Here is a 13,967-nt window from a genome sequence, read left to right on the forward strand (position 1 = left end):
GTAAGCACTAGAAGTGAATTCTTCCATATCTATCATTTCATCTAATGTTTCTGCCTTTGGTATCCGAATACTAAAGCCACAGAATAATATGGAAATACCCTATACTCTCTTTTAAAAATTCATTTGCAAATGATTGGTTTATTTCTCCTTAAATATCGAAATTAATTCACCTGTGAAGCACTCTGGGCCTGAGCTTCTCTGGTAACTCTTACCTAATCCTTCACTTCTTAAATGAGCATTCATATTTTAATTTCTTTGATGGTAATTTTTCTTAGGTTGCTTTCATTATTTTTATCTTACTACCATTTGTTCTCATTTCATTTATTTGTATAAACTGTTTGCACAACTGTGTTCACTATGTGACCTTATGTCCTCTTAGTTTCTGCAGAGTTGGTAATGATTTTTCCTTGTTCAGAAGAGGTTTGGAAATTTTGATGCTAACAGTGACAACTGAGCTATGTAATGATGCAATGCGGAAAACACCAACTTTGATTTCTAGGTGGTCATCCTTCCTTCCTTTCTTGAAGCAAGATGAGTCACATGACTGCGAGAGGCCAGGGCTGGGGGACATGTCTCAAAGAAAGGCAGTCTTCTTCTACAAATGCTTTTAGGGAGAAAGTAAGATTAAGTAATCTTTAGTGTGGACTCAAATAGACCTTAATGGCTTATACAATATGATCCTCATTTTATTCTCATTCTTCACTTTTTGTATTTTACTACAAACTTCTTTTTTAATAAGTTTTTATATTGCATGCATATTTTACATGGATGTATGTTTGTGTACCATATGCATGTCTAGTGCCCACAAATATCAGAAGAGGGTGTCAAATCTCCTGAACCTTAAGCTACATATGCTTCTGAGCTGACACGTGGGTGTTGGGAGTGGAACTCAGGTCTTCTACATGACAAATCAATACACTTAACCTCTCAGGCATCTGTCAAGTCTCCTATAAGAAGTGAAGAAATGTCTCTTACTTGCCTCGGTAATCCTAGAAATAAGTATTTATCTGTCACCCCAAAATAAATTGCTGAACTTGAATATTCATTCACATTCAGTTAAATACACACACACACACACACTCACACACACACTCACACACACACACATACACACACACACACACACACACACACACACACACCAGAGGTTTATTTCTAGTTGCCTTTCCCATGCCTTTTTTTTTTATTGAAAGGTAACAAAGGAATATCAAAATAATGTGTTTATGTATCACAGGGGTCTTAATCTGTGCTAAAAGAAAAAAAACCCTTACAAATAGATCACAAAATCAGAAAAATGTTTTATTTAGAAAGAAATAACATGTACAGTTCTTGAGACTTCATTGCAGGTCACTTGATTCTACGTACTAATGAATAAAATTTTTATGATGAAAGACCCATGCCAGCACAGGAATTTTCAACGCAAAGATCATATGGTAGCTATTGTAGTTAATTGAAGGGAACAAGAAAATGTTGCCCCTTTGCTACGCCAGATCTCCTGAAACATTCTGTTAATTTTCCAAGAAATATCTGGGGCTCTTTCGCCACTTTTTGTAGGTCTGAGCTTTGGCTGAAGCCAAAGCCATGAAAATCAAGCGTGTCACTGAACACACCTATTCAACACATTATTGATAATCAATTTTTAAGCAACTATATATAGGAAGCTTAAGCATTGCTGCCCTGTGATGGTTTGATTTTCTGCATTATCTTGAAGATCAACTCTCTGCTGTGTGTTTCCAACGTTGTTTTTATTCTTAAGAAACTAATCTTTTCTTTGATTCCATACTGGATTCATTATTTGCATTACGAGACAGGAAAATCACATTCTAGAATAAAGAAAACATTCAGTTTCAGACTACAAATGAATATATATGATATACACACACAAGATTTATATACATATGCACATAGGAAGTTAGATACATAGATACATTTACATATAAAACAATTTTATAGATACATAGAACTTATAGCTGTTCCAAGATGAGAATAGCACATTATTAAGTTATGCACATATTTGATGTATATTATCTAATCTTCATTTTAACGTTCTAACTAAGGATTTGGTCAGAGCACAGCTATTGGCTCCATTACTAAAGACATGCATTCAGAGCTGGCTGAGAAGAGGTATATGCAATTATTAAACATCATTGGCTTAACATCTTTGATGCAAGAAAAAATTTAAGATCAGAAGGAAGGAAGTAGAGCCTAAGATGCTGACTGAATCCATTCAAGTGTGTCATTGGTCTTTACCAAGTCAAGGCTTGTAATGAGACTTGTCTTTGTAGGAGAAAGTAGCCCTACTTAGAAGGGAGGTAGCCAGGCTCCAGCATCCTGAACACAGGCAAACTCAGCATAATTTCAGGAAATACATTTAACTTCTCAGAGCCTCAGTTCCTTTGTTTGCAAACGGGAAGGAAAGAAGCAGATGATGTGTTAGGGTCACCTGTTTTCATGACCAGATAATCCTCGTCAGCTACTCAATCACCTTCTACCCCTTCATTTACTGCCCTATCTTACTGTCCAAACGCCCTGACGTTAACGTCATGGTGACTGGTTTTCCTGTGTCATTCACGGCAGCATAGGGCAGCACATCCTAGAGGAACAAAGACAAGATTCCCAGAGGCCTCTAGCATACTCACCCGAGAGAAGTTGGAGTGGCCCTCTTTCCACCACAGCATGGCAGCCAGCATAGCCAGGCCAAGCTCCAACACACTGAAGATCAGCATCAGTGAAAGGACTCCCTAAATTCAGGAGAGGAGAAGTTGGGGTGACTGGACCAGCAGAAGCCTTGGTGGGAAGTGACTATAGAGAGGAAACCATCTCCATCGTCAGAGAGTGAAGAGAGGACACCATGAAGAAGGGAAAGGGATCCCTCCAAACCCAGGCTTAGATCAAGGCCTGAACCCTTCATTCCCTGAGGGGAGGTGGATGGAAGCCAAACTAAACCAAAGCTGTTTCATGCCACTGCTTCTTGTCTGTCTTGGGCAGGATCCCTATTACACTGTTCACTCAGCGAGGGGGTAGAGGGGAGTAGTGAGAGCCAGGACAGAGTCAGGGGCTCCTGCTCTTGGCTCTCCTAGGTTGGGTAAGTCTCTGCTTCTCTGCCTTCTGTCTGCTCACTTCTTACACGTGTGTCATAATTCGTCCACAGAGACTTGTGAGGGTTAGTGAGGTTCTGACAGTGCAACACCTTTGTAAAAGTCAGCATCGATAGAACCTTCTTCCTCGGGGTGTGTTTCCTTGGCCTTTTGCGTGATGATAAAAGGCAGAGAAACAGTCCAGTTTCTACAGTCTGTAACATCACAAACCAATTCGAAGAATGGCCTAGGTTAATAACACACAGCCCATGACTTTTGTCCTAAGGTTCATGAAGGCTGCTTGATAGGAAAAAATGCCATGCTGTAAACTTTTTCATTGTTCATACACAGGTCAAGATGTGTTAGAGCATGCCTCCACTATCTTGACTCTGTCCCAGAAAATATATTCAACCATCTCTTTGTTTATTTATACATTTATTTTATTCAGCCCTGACCTTTCCCCTAAGGTCTCAAACCAGATAGGGTGAGAGGATTTCAAAAACTAGGGGAAGACCACTCTTTTCCAAAAGCTAAATGAGCCTTGAGGAATACTCACAGTCAGAACATTCTTGATGCTAGAGCAGTCATTGCTGTCAAGGGGATGGTGGTAGTGATACTGCTTGGTTGGTCTAAGAAGTTTGCTCTGCTCACACTGCTCTGAGGCAGGATGCAAACCAGCCAGGCTGACAGAGATGATAACGATGCCCATGAAAGCAAATAAAATACTCAGGATGTTCGTAATCAGGCTGCCCTCTACCTGAAATGAGCAACAGGATTCGTTTATACCTCTTTCCCACAAAGTTGCACCTGTTCTCTTAATTTGTCTTCCTTAGCCCTGAAGGATTAATAATTTGTTTTCCATCTCCCTAACTCATAGTTGTTTTCACTAGAAAGAGGAGAGGCCCTAGTTTTCCTTCCTTAGTTTTCCTAGGCTCCATTTCTTAGCTGATATTTGATCAAACCACTTTAACCAGCCTCTATCATGTGTAGTGCCCCCGCCAATACATAAAACACAAAATGTAAGTGGTAATTGTGTGGATGAATAGGATTACAATGAAAAGAAATAAAATATTTCCCTGGCAAAATCACCCATCACCCATGACTTTTAATGGAACCCCATAATGCAGAACTGGAAAATTCTCAAGACAGTGGGAGCAAAGAAGGAGGTGCGGATACCAGGTGTGTTCCCTGTCCCTCAACATTGTCAGCACTATAGTTTGGATTTGATGTGGCCTGAGACCCACATATTAAAGACCTGATCCCCAGGCAGATGATGCTGTGAGATCTCAGAACCTCTAGGAAAGGTGATTGTCGGGGCCCTTTCTCAGTGTCAGGTAGACTTTGCAGTCTGAAAAGGCTTAGGATTGGCTGTAACTGGGGCCACGTTGGGATGGCTGTAGGCAGAAATCTAGACATGTGACAAAGGATGTTGTCACTTGTAGAAACAGTGGGGCAGAGAGAAGCAGGATGAAACTAGATGTTGGTAAACTGAGGCCATGGTGCCAGAGTTCCTTTACTTTCATTGTTCTTGAGTACTCAGTTCCAAAGCTCACTTTGGATTCATCTCTACATTTATAGTGTCAGCAAAATAAATAAACTTTTCTGAATAATGACTTCTTTTCTTCCTCAACATAGAGAAAGTGAAAATTGAGCTAAGATCTATCTAAAGGGTATAATTATAGATAAGAATTTCCAGGGTGTACCTGGATGTCTTACACTGGAGTGTGACTTAATATCAGCACACATATTTTAGGCCAATAATATAAACCATTCAGAATTTGGCATTTTGGGTGCTACTTCACACAAGCAGTGACTAAAGTCTAATTCTTGGAATCCTCTAACAACAGCTGCAATCAGAATGCTGGTCGTGTGTTCTAGAACAGACTAGGTTTATTCTAGTTGGCCATCTTCTTTGGGCTCCAAACATAGGATGACAAGATCATTCTTGAGCATAGGTAAGTATCTTTCATTCTTATTTTGTCTAGAGACTACCTATGTCCTCGGTTGCTTCTACCCCTGAAATTTGTCCATGGCAACAGAAAAGTAATCAATACTCTGTGTATTGGAGAGATTGGTTTAGTCAGATCTTGACAAATAAGTCCCTAAGCTGTTGATTGCATCACATGCATTCTGTCCCATGACTTCCCAAGTCAACTCCTTGACGAACGTGAGTTGACTGATGGCTAAGTGAATCTTCACATATCTCAAAAGTTTCTTCCTATAGTCCATCTTTCTTCTCCCAGTGACTTCAGTATTCCTCAGGAATAAGATAAAAGTAGGTAAAGCTGAATTCTTAGCCAAAACAAATAACTATTGAAATTTCATGATTCAACTATTCTGCTTCTCGGTTCAAAAATGTTTACTCAAGCCCAGCAAAAGCATTGCCTTTATGGAGATCTAGATAAAAGATGATTCTCATGTGAACATTTTGTCTGAGGTTGTTCATGCATTTGAAGTGGTGAGATTATATAGTATACCCACAACAAATACAACTTTTAAAAATAAGGATTATAACTTAACTACCGAAGAAAAAAAATTAAAAGTTTTTTTGTTAGACTTTTCATTGTTATGACAAAATACTCCACATAAACCACTTAAGCAACAAAATGTATTTCACGGATTCAGTGCCTCGGCCCCAGAGAGTGGGCTGGCATGGCAGAACAGAGCAGCTCACAGCACGGTGGTCCTGGAGGTCATGGAACCAGAATGAGATGACATCTGTGCTAAGCACATTTTACCTTCTCCCGTCTATTCCACCTGAGTCTTTATCCTAAGTGATGACCCTATCACATTTTGGAAAAGAACAACCTCAGATATGCATTTTAATCTCCAAGCTGCTTCCTGTCAGGTCAAGTTGATGATCAAGATTAATCATTGTAGCCTGTTGCCTACTCAATGGGATCATAAGAACATAGTTTTACATACCTTCGTTGGCGGTGGTCTCAGACATAAGACACACTGTAATTTTGGTCACAGTGATAGAAAGAATGTGCTCTATACAGGGATATGGAGAACCCAGAATCAGCCCACAAATAGAGCAAGATTTTATTTGTAACTTCAGTGTGAAAAGCAGGGCCCTGAAGGGTGCTCCCCAGGTTCGTCCTCATCAGGTCAGGGTTAAGGCTCTTGTACTCACCAAAAACTTCGTTGACTTTGTCTCCCCGATGACTGACAGAATTCCAGAGATGATAAACTGCTCAGACAAGAGAAAAATGCTGTCAGGTCAATTTCTATGTACGAAGTGATGACAGTGTCACTCTCTGGGGTTCATGACAAACCTCCATGGGAAAAGCCTCAAGGACCAAATGACCAAGGTTACACTTATGATCTCAGAGCAGTCTCTTTGCTCACATACTATTTAGAAAACACAAGAAAGGTAGATAAGAATAGAATTGCATTCCATAAACTAAATAAAGACTTAAGAGGGGGTAAAAACATATTTCGTTGATTGGAAAGGGACATTTTGGAATTCGATGATTTTTAGATCCTGAAGCATTGGTCTCCAGGGAGAGACTGGACAATAGCCATGGGGTTTGTCCCCTCTTGCGTTTGCTGTGCCACTCTGGTTTTCTTATTTAAACCATGCAATCTTCTCTCAGCGACTCTCACTTGAACATATTAAAGTAGCTTTTTAACGTGCAATTTTCAGTCTGCCAGAATCTCGGGGAGGAGTTTTCAGCTACCTTCTGTTAGGATGTTGGCCCATACTTTCCATTTCTTGTCATGCTCATGCCTGACATCATACCATCATCCTGGTGTCTAGGTGATGCTGGTGTACTAAATGAATTTCTTTTTCTCAGATTTTTTTTTGTTTTGTTTTTCGAGACAGGGTTTCTCTGTAGTTTTGGAGCCTGTCCTGGAACTAGCTCATGTAGACCAGGCTGGTCTCAAACTCACTGAGATCTGCCTGCCTCTGCCTCCCAAGTGCTGGGATTAAAGGCGTGTGCCACCACTGCCCGGCTCTCTCAGATTTTTGTAATACTTTGAGAGAAAATTGCACTACTTTTAGTTCTTTAAATAAGGGATAATATTAACAAACACAGAAGACAAGATATAGCACTCTCAGTGGCTGGTCCTACAGACTAAGGTAGATGAGAACAAAGAAAGCATAAAGTTGGATGGTGAGAAGCGCTTACCATGGTTCATAAAATCAAAATTACTTTCTCTCATCCAATAAATCAAAGAAATTCAAGAAGCAAACATGTTTTAGAAATTTAAGAAAGGTAGAGATTTTGTAATTTCTGTTCTCGAAAGTTAAGTAGCCTATTCACATAAATAAATGCCGAGTCTTCATCTCTGTGCTCCTAGGGCCTGTGCATCCCATGCATGCAGTTGACTGCCGAGAAAAGCACTAAGAGTCTCTTCTAATGCAAGGGATGCTTAGTGATATGTAAAGAACACATTATGGAAAGAAGAGAAAAATAAAGACACAGCCCTGGCCTAGAAATCACCACATCAGCCCCTGGTAAGGGGTTAAGTCAGCCATGAAGTGATGTAAATAGTACGGACCTTCAAGGACCCTGAGAGTCTGGCAAGACACTGCTGTCACATGAACCATTTGGTGCTCAGTGAAAGATTAAGAAAATATTTGACAAATTGAAACTTAGGATTTTTCATAAAAAAAATCCTGACAAGCCTTATTGAGAAACCATCAAAGTTACCAAGGACAAGAAAGGTCTGGGACAATCCAAATGAGGAAGTCAGGTGGAGGCTCTGGAGGCAAAACAGCTGGCGGAATGCAGGGTCTTTGAATGAAACCAGGGACAAAGGACACTCGTGAAAAACTGGTGAAATCAGACAGTGTCTTGGCGTGAGATGGCTAAAGCAGAAATCATTGGAACAAAATGAGGAAAAGGTGGAGCTGTGGAGGCATCAGAAAATAAAATGAGGAAAGGAAGGATTGTTACTGAGCTGTAGTAGGCAGACAGGAAGTCACAGTGACAGGAAACCTCACCTGTGCACAGACTCCTCTACCTATCTAGAGTGGAGCTGTGCTCTGAGAGAAGGACCTTCATGTCCTCCTGACCCCAGACATGGAGCAGCTTCTGAGAAATTTCCAGTCTATCACCCTTAGTGCCTTCAACAAGCCAGAGCCTAAGAGTGGAAGCCTTGCTGCCTGCATCCTCTGTTCTTGTGCCCACAGAACTCTACTTACACACGCAGCTCCTACAAATGGGTAGGCAGAATTTAACAGGACAGAAATCACTGCGGTAAAGTGTGCGGTGTGTGGAGCAGATGCCAAGATGATGCCCAGACTCAGCACCATCACACCACACATGATCTGGATCGCCTGTTGAAAGAAAAGAGATGGAAGATTAAAACCAGCAATGACAAGTGGGACCTCTCCACTCCTCCCATGGTGCTCATGAATTGTCACCTTCTGTACTGTCACTGTAAGCACACAGACACTGTAATAGCTGAGAGGTGAGGAAAGTTCCTTCTGGAGGAGATGTGGCCCTGCCACAGCCTCAGGCCATCTTCAACTACTTTTGTTCATGAACCCCTTTCATGTTCAAGAAATTTCCCAGCATCTCCTGGCTGGTGCTAAGTTGTAAGCCCTTAGTTAACAAGTCTCCTGCTCCTTCTTGTGGGAAGAAGAGTAATCTGAAATTCCTTCCACTCTGAGCACATTCTAAGGGAAACCTCTGGGTGCCACATCTCCCAGAACCCACAGAACACCACACTGAGCTAGCCTCTCTGCCCAGCTCCACAGCCGCTTCCGCCCAGGTGTCCCTTCTAGGGATCCCTAGCCTCTGTAGGAGAAGGACACTTTTGTCTTCCTGATCTCCTTCACCTCACAGACTCACGGTTCTTTTAAATTTGGTCAAGCAATCTTAAAACTTTTGTTGTATGTACTTCAAAGGAATCCAGATGATGGTATGCCCAAGGCAAGGACAACGGTTTCTTTAAGTTCTAAAACTGGGTAACTCAGAGGCCCATGCAGATAGTGTTAAAACAGACAACACTGAGAAACAGCCTTATCTTTCCTCACAGCACAAATATATGTTCTTTCTCATACTCTCCCTTTACCCTTGAAGAGTGCCTTTAGTAAATCTGGGATGAGCACATAGAGGAAATCCAGAGGTCTTTTTATGCTGCCTCCTCTCCCTAAAGGGGAGAAAAGTATTTCATACTCAGTGATTATCCAAGGATGTATCTATAATATTTTAATAAATAAAATACTACCAAGTACTCTCTAAAAATAAAAAAATAAATTAAACAACAAAATCTCAATAACTCATATTTGCAATAAGGGGAAATACTTGTTCATTTGTGGAAAGTCTTAGAGATATATACATCTTGCCAAGGGTTTTCTACTGGTCTACAGACTACTCTGTGATCACTTTGTCAAAATGAAGGCTTTCCATTCCCCGAATCTATTTCTAGTCCTCAGACACGGTGTTTCCTGCTCTGCCCTCCACCCACTCCAAGTGTTCTGAGTTGGATTTACCACAATCACTTTGATCTCTGCCTTTAGATATTTCTTCAGGTTGTCTTGCATCTGGTGGGTTGGCTGGGGTTTGTCTGTTTGGGGAAAGTTAACTCCATTTGGTGAAATCACTGTGACAGTCTCATTGGTCACTACTTGTGGGATCATGATGGAGCTTCCAGGGCTGGAAGAGAAAATGCACTTTGCTCTTAAAAAGAATTTTGTTCATTGTACTATTTTGTTGTCATTGTTGATTTGTTTGTTTGTTTGATTGGTTTTGTTTTAGTTGTTTGTTTGTATTTGTCTATTTGCTTGAGAGATAGAGATAGATAGATAGATAGATAGATAGATACATAGATAGAGAGAGGGAGAGAAGGTATAAAGTTAAATGGGAGGGGAGGATTAGACTATATTTTATACATTTTCAATTAAAAACTAAATACTTTACTGTGAATACAATAAAATCCAAACAAACAAACAAACAAAACAATCTATGCTCCCAGGGTCTGCTGCCACCTCGAGACTGTGAACCTTCCTGTATTCTTGGCCTGTCTTCTGCCAGACAAAACTGGTGGTTCCAAGAAATAAAAGACAAAACACATCAATTCCTAAGGTCTTTCCCCATGATGTTAGGCCCACCCACAAGATTTTGATAATAAACACATCATACGGAGAGACAGCATGAATCCTCAGGAGTTCCTGGGTCCACACCTAAAATTCACACAACATTTGTAAAATGGAGCTCCAGCTCTTCCCTCAGTTCTGCCTAGTTTAAGTGAATTTTCTTTATCTGCTGACTTTCATCCTCAGGTTTCTCTCTGGTCATGAGATATTAAAATTCAGCCTTCATAAAGTTTTCCAATTCTTGCTACATACCACTCAAAATACTTAATCCCATTTGTTGGTTTTGTGAGTCTAATAGTACCACGTTTAGAATTAGCCTTTTATATTTTGTCATATTTTAGTAGAAGTGATCGTGTAGTGTTTTTAATCCTTGAAAATAATCCTTTCTGCTAATTAATAAAATCATAATCAGAAAGAAAATCCAGAGTCCAAAGTTAGATGTACATGTGGAAGTAATCCACGCTTTGTTCAGTGGCATAAAATCAATGTTAAATAATATTTAAAGTACTTATTGTTAATCAGTTGCCTATACAAAGTTGGGTGCTGTACCCTAGCTCTCTCTGGCTCTCCCTGTTTCTCCCTCTGCCAGTGGTAGCCTGTGTCTGAGTCTCTTCAGCATGGAGAAGCAGCTGAATGTAGCAGTATGAGAAGTCCTGAAGACGTGCCCTGAGGTTCAAGTTCAGACCCACGTCCTTGTCAGTTGGAAGGACCAAGTTGTCTGTGGAATTGTTTTTTTGAGCTCAGGTTGACGTTGTACAATACTTTGATCACACTCTGACACTCCCAATTCTGCCCAATAAAGTTATGCCTTGAATCTGTGAGCAGTCAATGACTAGTCGGCTGGAATTGGCCATAGAGAAGCCAGCAACTTGGATAGAGAAGACACACAGGAAGGAAATGGTGTGAACTTGGTTCTGCCAGTAGGGAAGAGAGTGGTCTCTTGCAATATTTCTAACCAAAAAGAAAGGTCAGCTAGCTGCTACTCAGTCTCTGTGTGCTAGCTGGTTTTCACCCCAGTCTCTGACTTCTGAGTCTCATTGGTTAACAGAATGATAGAGATACTTAATTCAATTCTATGTGGAAGTGGCAGAGCCTGTCTGTGGAACCAGAAGCCCTGCCAGGTCATGGCCTGAGTGTCCAGCAGGGTGCTGACTGAGGGCCTGTGGGGTGGCAGATGATAATTTAAATATCAATAGATTAATGAGTAGCAGCTAAGCCAAGAGGAAAACATCAGCTTGGCTCTCTTTTCCCTATGCTGTTCTCAGCCCTTAGGCTGCCCAGTTAGTGAATGGCCTGAGAGCCTTTGCAGGTGCAAGAGTTCTGCTCCCAATAGTCACATGGCCATAGGTTGGTGACCACCAAGATCATGCAGCTAGAAAGAACAGGGACAGAGGTAAGCCAGATGCCCCTTCCCTTCTCCCATTTAGTTCGCAGTGCCCCAGTGTCTCCAGTGCTTTTTTGAGCATTAGCAGTTCCCCTTATCAAAGTCCCAGAAAGAGAGTACTGCACAGGCCGAGTCTCTTCAGGATTGCCTACCTGTGCGTGTGTCTCCCAGTCCTCCCAAGTTGGGCCCTCAGGATCCGAAGAGCTTTTAATGCTGGGTTCTCTCGGTCTGAATCTTGGTTCCTGTTGGTGAAGTTCTGACTGTCCCCAGCCCTTCTTCCTCTTTCAGTGTCCTCCACCACGCAGGATGGAATGCATACACACTGTGACCATGTCAATGCAGCCGTACTTTCTATTTCAGTAACTTTGAGAAACTCAGAAAAATCATGACTAGAACCAGTGCTGGGAGCCTGTGGGGTGTGATCACCAACACCCACCAGCTCCAAGTAATGTCCAAGTCCATGTTCTGGATCCTTACATGTCGAAGTGTTAGACAGAGAACAGCAACAAGCTGGGGAAGCCATGAAGATGAGAGAAAGTGACTTTGCAAGGCCTGTCTTGTTTTTAAGTAGTATTTAATGAACTGTCTTGATTGCTAATAATATTCCCAGTCATAGAAATATTGATGCTATAACATTTCACCATATTTAAAAAGTATAATGATAGTAGTAATCTTAACCTTAGGTTTTGAGGGACTATTTAATAATATTTGATCAATTGTAATAATTGAACATATTATAATACTTATGGTATTTTTTTATTTATACTTTTTAAAAACTAATTTAGGAGCCTCTGAAACGGCTGTAAGCAGCCGTTCATACCCACTGATTCATTGCTACAACTTTAGAACTCTTCTTAATGTTCTCCTTCTAACCTACGTCCAGACCCCTGTGCTTCTCAACAACAGAGGTGCCCTGAGAATGCCTGGACACTACTCGGAAAGTAACCTACAGCAGAGGAAGAAGTGGAGAAGTTTCAACACACCATGAATGACTTTGACAGTTGCTCACTCAGGATGCTGTCATGAAGTCAGATGTCCTTGTGGCTTTCAAGCACAGTTCAGAAGCTGACTTTGATGATCATTAATAGCACAGGGGAACCAGAACCAGATGCAGCAACTGCCAGCCACACTCTGGAAACTTCCTTCTTCCTTTGCTTGAAAGGTCTAGATGTAGGTTAGAAGGAGAAATTAGTAGAGTCCTGCTTCAATTCAAGATTCGAAGAAATCCAAGAAAGGGTCTTTCCTGATCTTGAGTTGGTTCTCCTTTCCCGGGATGCCTATTGTCACTCTCCTTTTCACATCACGTCCTGTGGGCTCATCACTGTCCTTCCCATCTTGTCCTCTGGACTCATCACTGTCCTTCCCATCATGTCCTGTGGACTCATCACTGTCCTTCCCATCATGTCCTTTGGACTCATCACTATCCTTCCCATCATGTCCTGTGGACTCATCACTGTCCTTCCCATCATGTCCTGTGGATTCATCACTGTCCTTCCCATCATGTCCTCTGGACTCATCACTGTCCTTCCCATCATGTCCTGTGGGCTCATCACTGTCCTTCCCATCATGTCCTGTGGGCTCATCACTGTCCTTCCCATCATGTCCTGTGGGCTCATCACTGTCCCAGGACCCAGTGAATTAGTGAATCGCAGCTATTCTGAGCTTTGACAAAGCAGAAGTGTGGCCTCTTGAAGGCAACCACACCCATTTTGACTCCAGGAAAATGTGCTAATAAGCAAGTTAAATCTGTCTACCCCAGATTCCCTCTCCAGTCTGTTTTTCATCTGCACACTCTCACAATTTTAAATGTACTTAAAGACATTAATAGAGTACTTGACATAATGCCTGTAAGATCACCATCACCAAGGCCCCCATAGTGACCTAAGAGTGGTATTTTTGTCGCACTACCCCATATCTTCCCCATCCATCTGTTCCCACCATCAACCTTGTCTTCTCCCCAACCTTGGGTTTGTGTGCTTTGTTTGGAGAGGGGACTTCTACACTCCAAGCAAAAGGCTGCTCTCCCTTGTCTCAGCATAGTTCCATCCTGCCCTATCACCCTCAGTTGTTTCAGAGTTTGAGTCAGTGCCTGTACCTGGAGACAAGAGACTATTAACAATAACACACTCTGTCTTGTCACCTAGGACCCTCTGTTCACAATCTCCTGTTCTCTCTAAGCACCTTCGCAAATGCTCTGCCCCTCTGCCCAGTCCAACGGGAAATGCCTCTTCATAGTTTGCATTCATTTAGGATTGCTATTTTAGCAAATTTATGGTAGACATTTATCTACATGTGTTATACATGATCGTTTCTTGTCATTTCCATTGGCCACCTTTCTACTCATCTTTATCAGTTCATTCACCATCAGTTTATTATTCATTCATCACACATGTCTCACTGAACTACATGCACTCATCGTGCCCTTGATTTTACCTATGCATTTCACTAGACT

At 41.5% G+C, this 13,967-nt stretch overlaps 1 protein-coding gene across 1 annotated transcript; it reads right to left on the reverse strand.

The window, feature by feature from the left end:
- Nucleotides 1–1,243: 1,243 nt before the first annotated feature.
- Nucleotides 1,244–11,822, reverse strand: LOC121454449 (membrane-spanning 4-domains subfamily A member 6B-like). Its single transcript, XM_041661783.1, has 7 exons — nt 11,668–11,822; nt 9,529–9,691; nt 8,233–8,367; nt 6,214–6,270; nt 3,634–3,834; nt 2,640–2,741; nt 1,244–1,823 (listed from the first exon to the last, which is right to left on the reverse strand). Exons 2-7 carry the CDS (start codon nt 9,673–9,675, stop codon nt 1,752–1,754), a joined length of 714 nt encoding a protein of 237 aa, XP_041517717.1. The 5' UTR covers nt 9,676–9,691; nt 11,668–11,822; the 3' UTR covers nt 1,244–1,751.
- Between the last annotated feature and the right edge of the window lie 2,145 nt (nt 11,823–13,967).

The sequence above is a fragment of the Microtus oregoni genome, unplaced genomic scaffold (genome assembly GCF_018167655.1).
Source record: "Microtus oregoni isolate MIOR12 unplaced genomic scaffold, Mior012 000012F_ref0000307, whole genome shotgun sequence".
Taxonomy (NCBI): Eukaryota; Metazoa; Chordata; class Mammalia; order Rodentia; family Cricetidae; genus Microtus; species Microtus oregoni.

What these genes read in the sequence shown, in the direction of transcription:
- LOC121454449 (XM_041661783.1), bottom strand. Translation starts at nt 9,675, where the DNA reads ATGATCCCACAAGTAGTGACCAATGAGACTGTCACAGTGATTTCACCA. An exon ending in CAGAGATCAAAGTGATTGTG is followed by an intron (nt 8,368 to 9,528) that starts GTAAATCCAACT and finishes TTCTTTCAACAG; the next exon opens with GCGATCCAGATCATGTGTGG. An exon ending in GCATCAAGAATGTTCTGACT is followed by an intron (nt 2,742 to 3,633) that starts GTGAGTATTCCT and finishes TCCTGAATTTAG; the next exon opens with GGAGTCCTTTCACTGATGCT.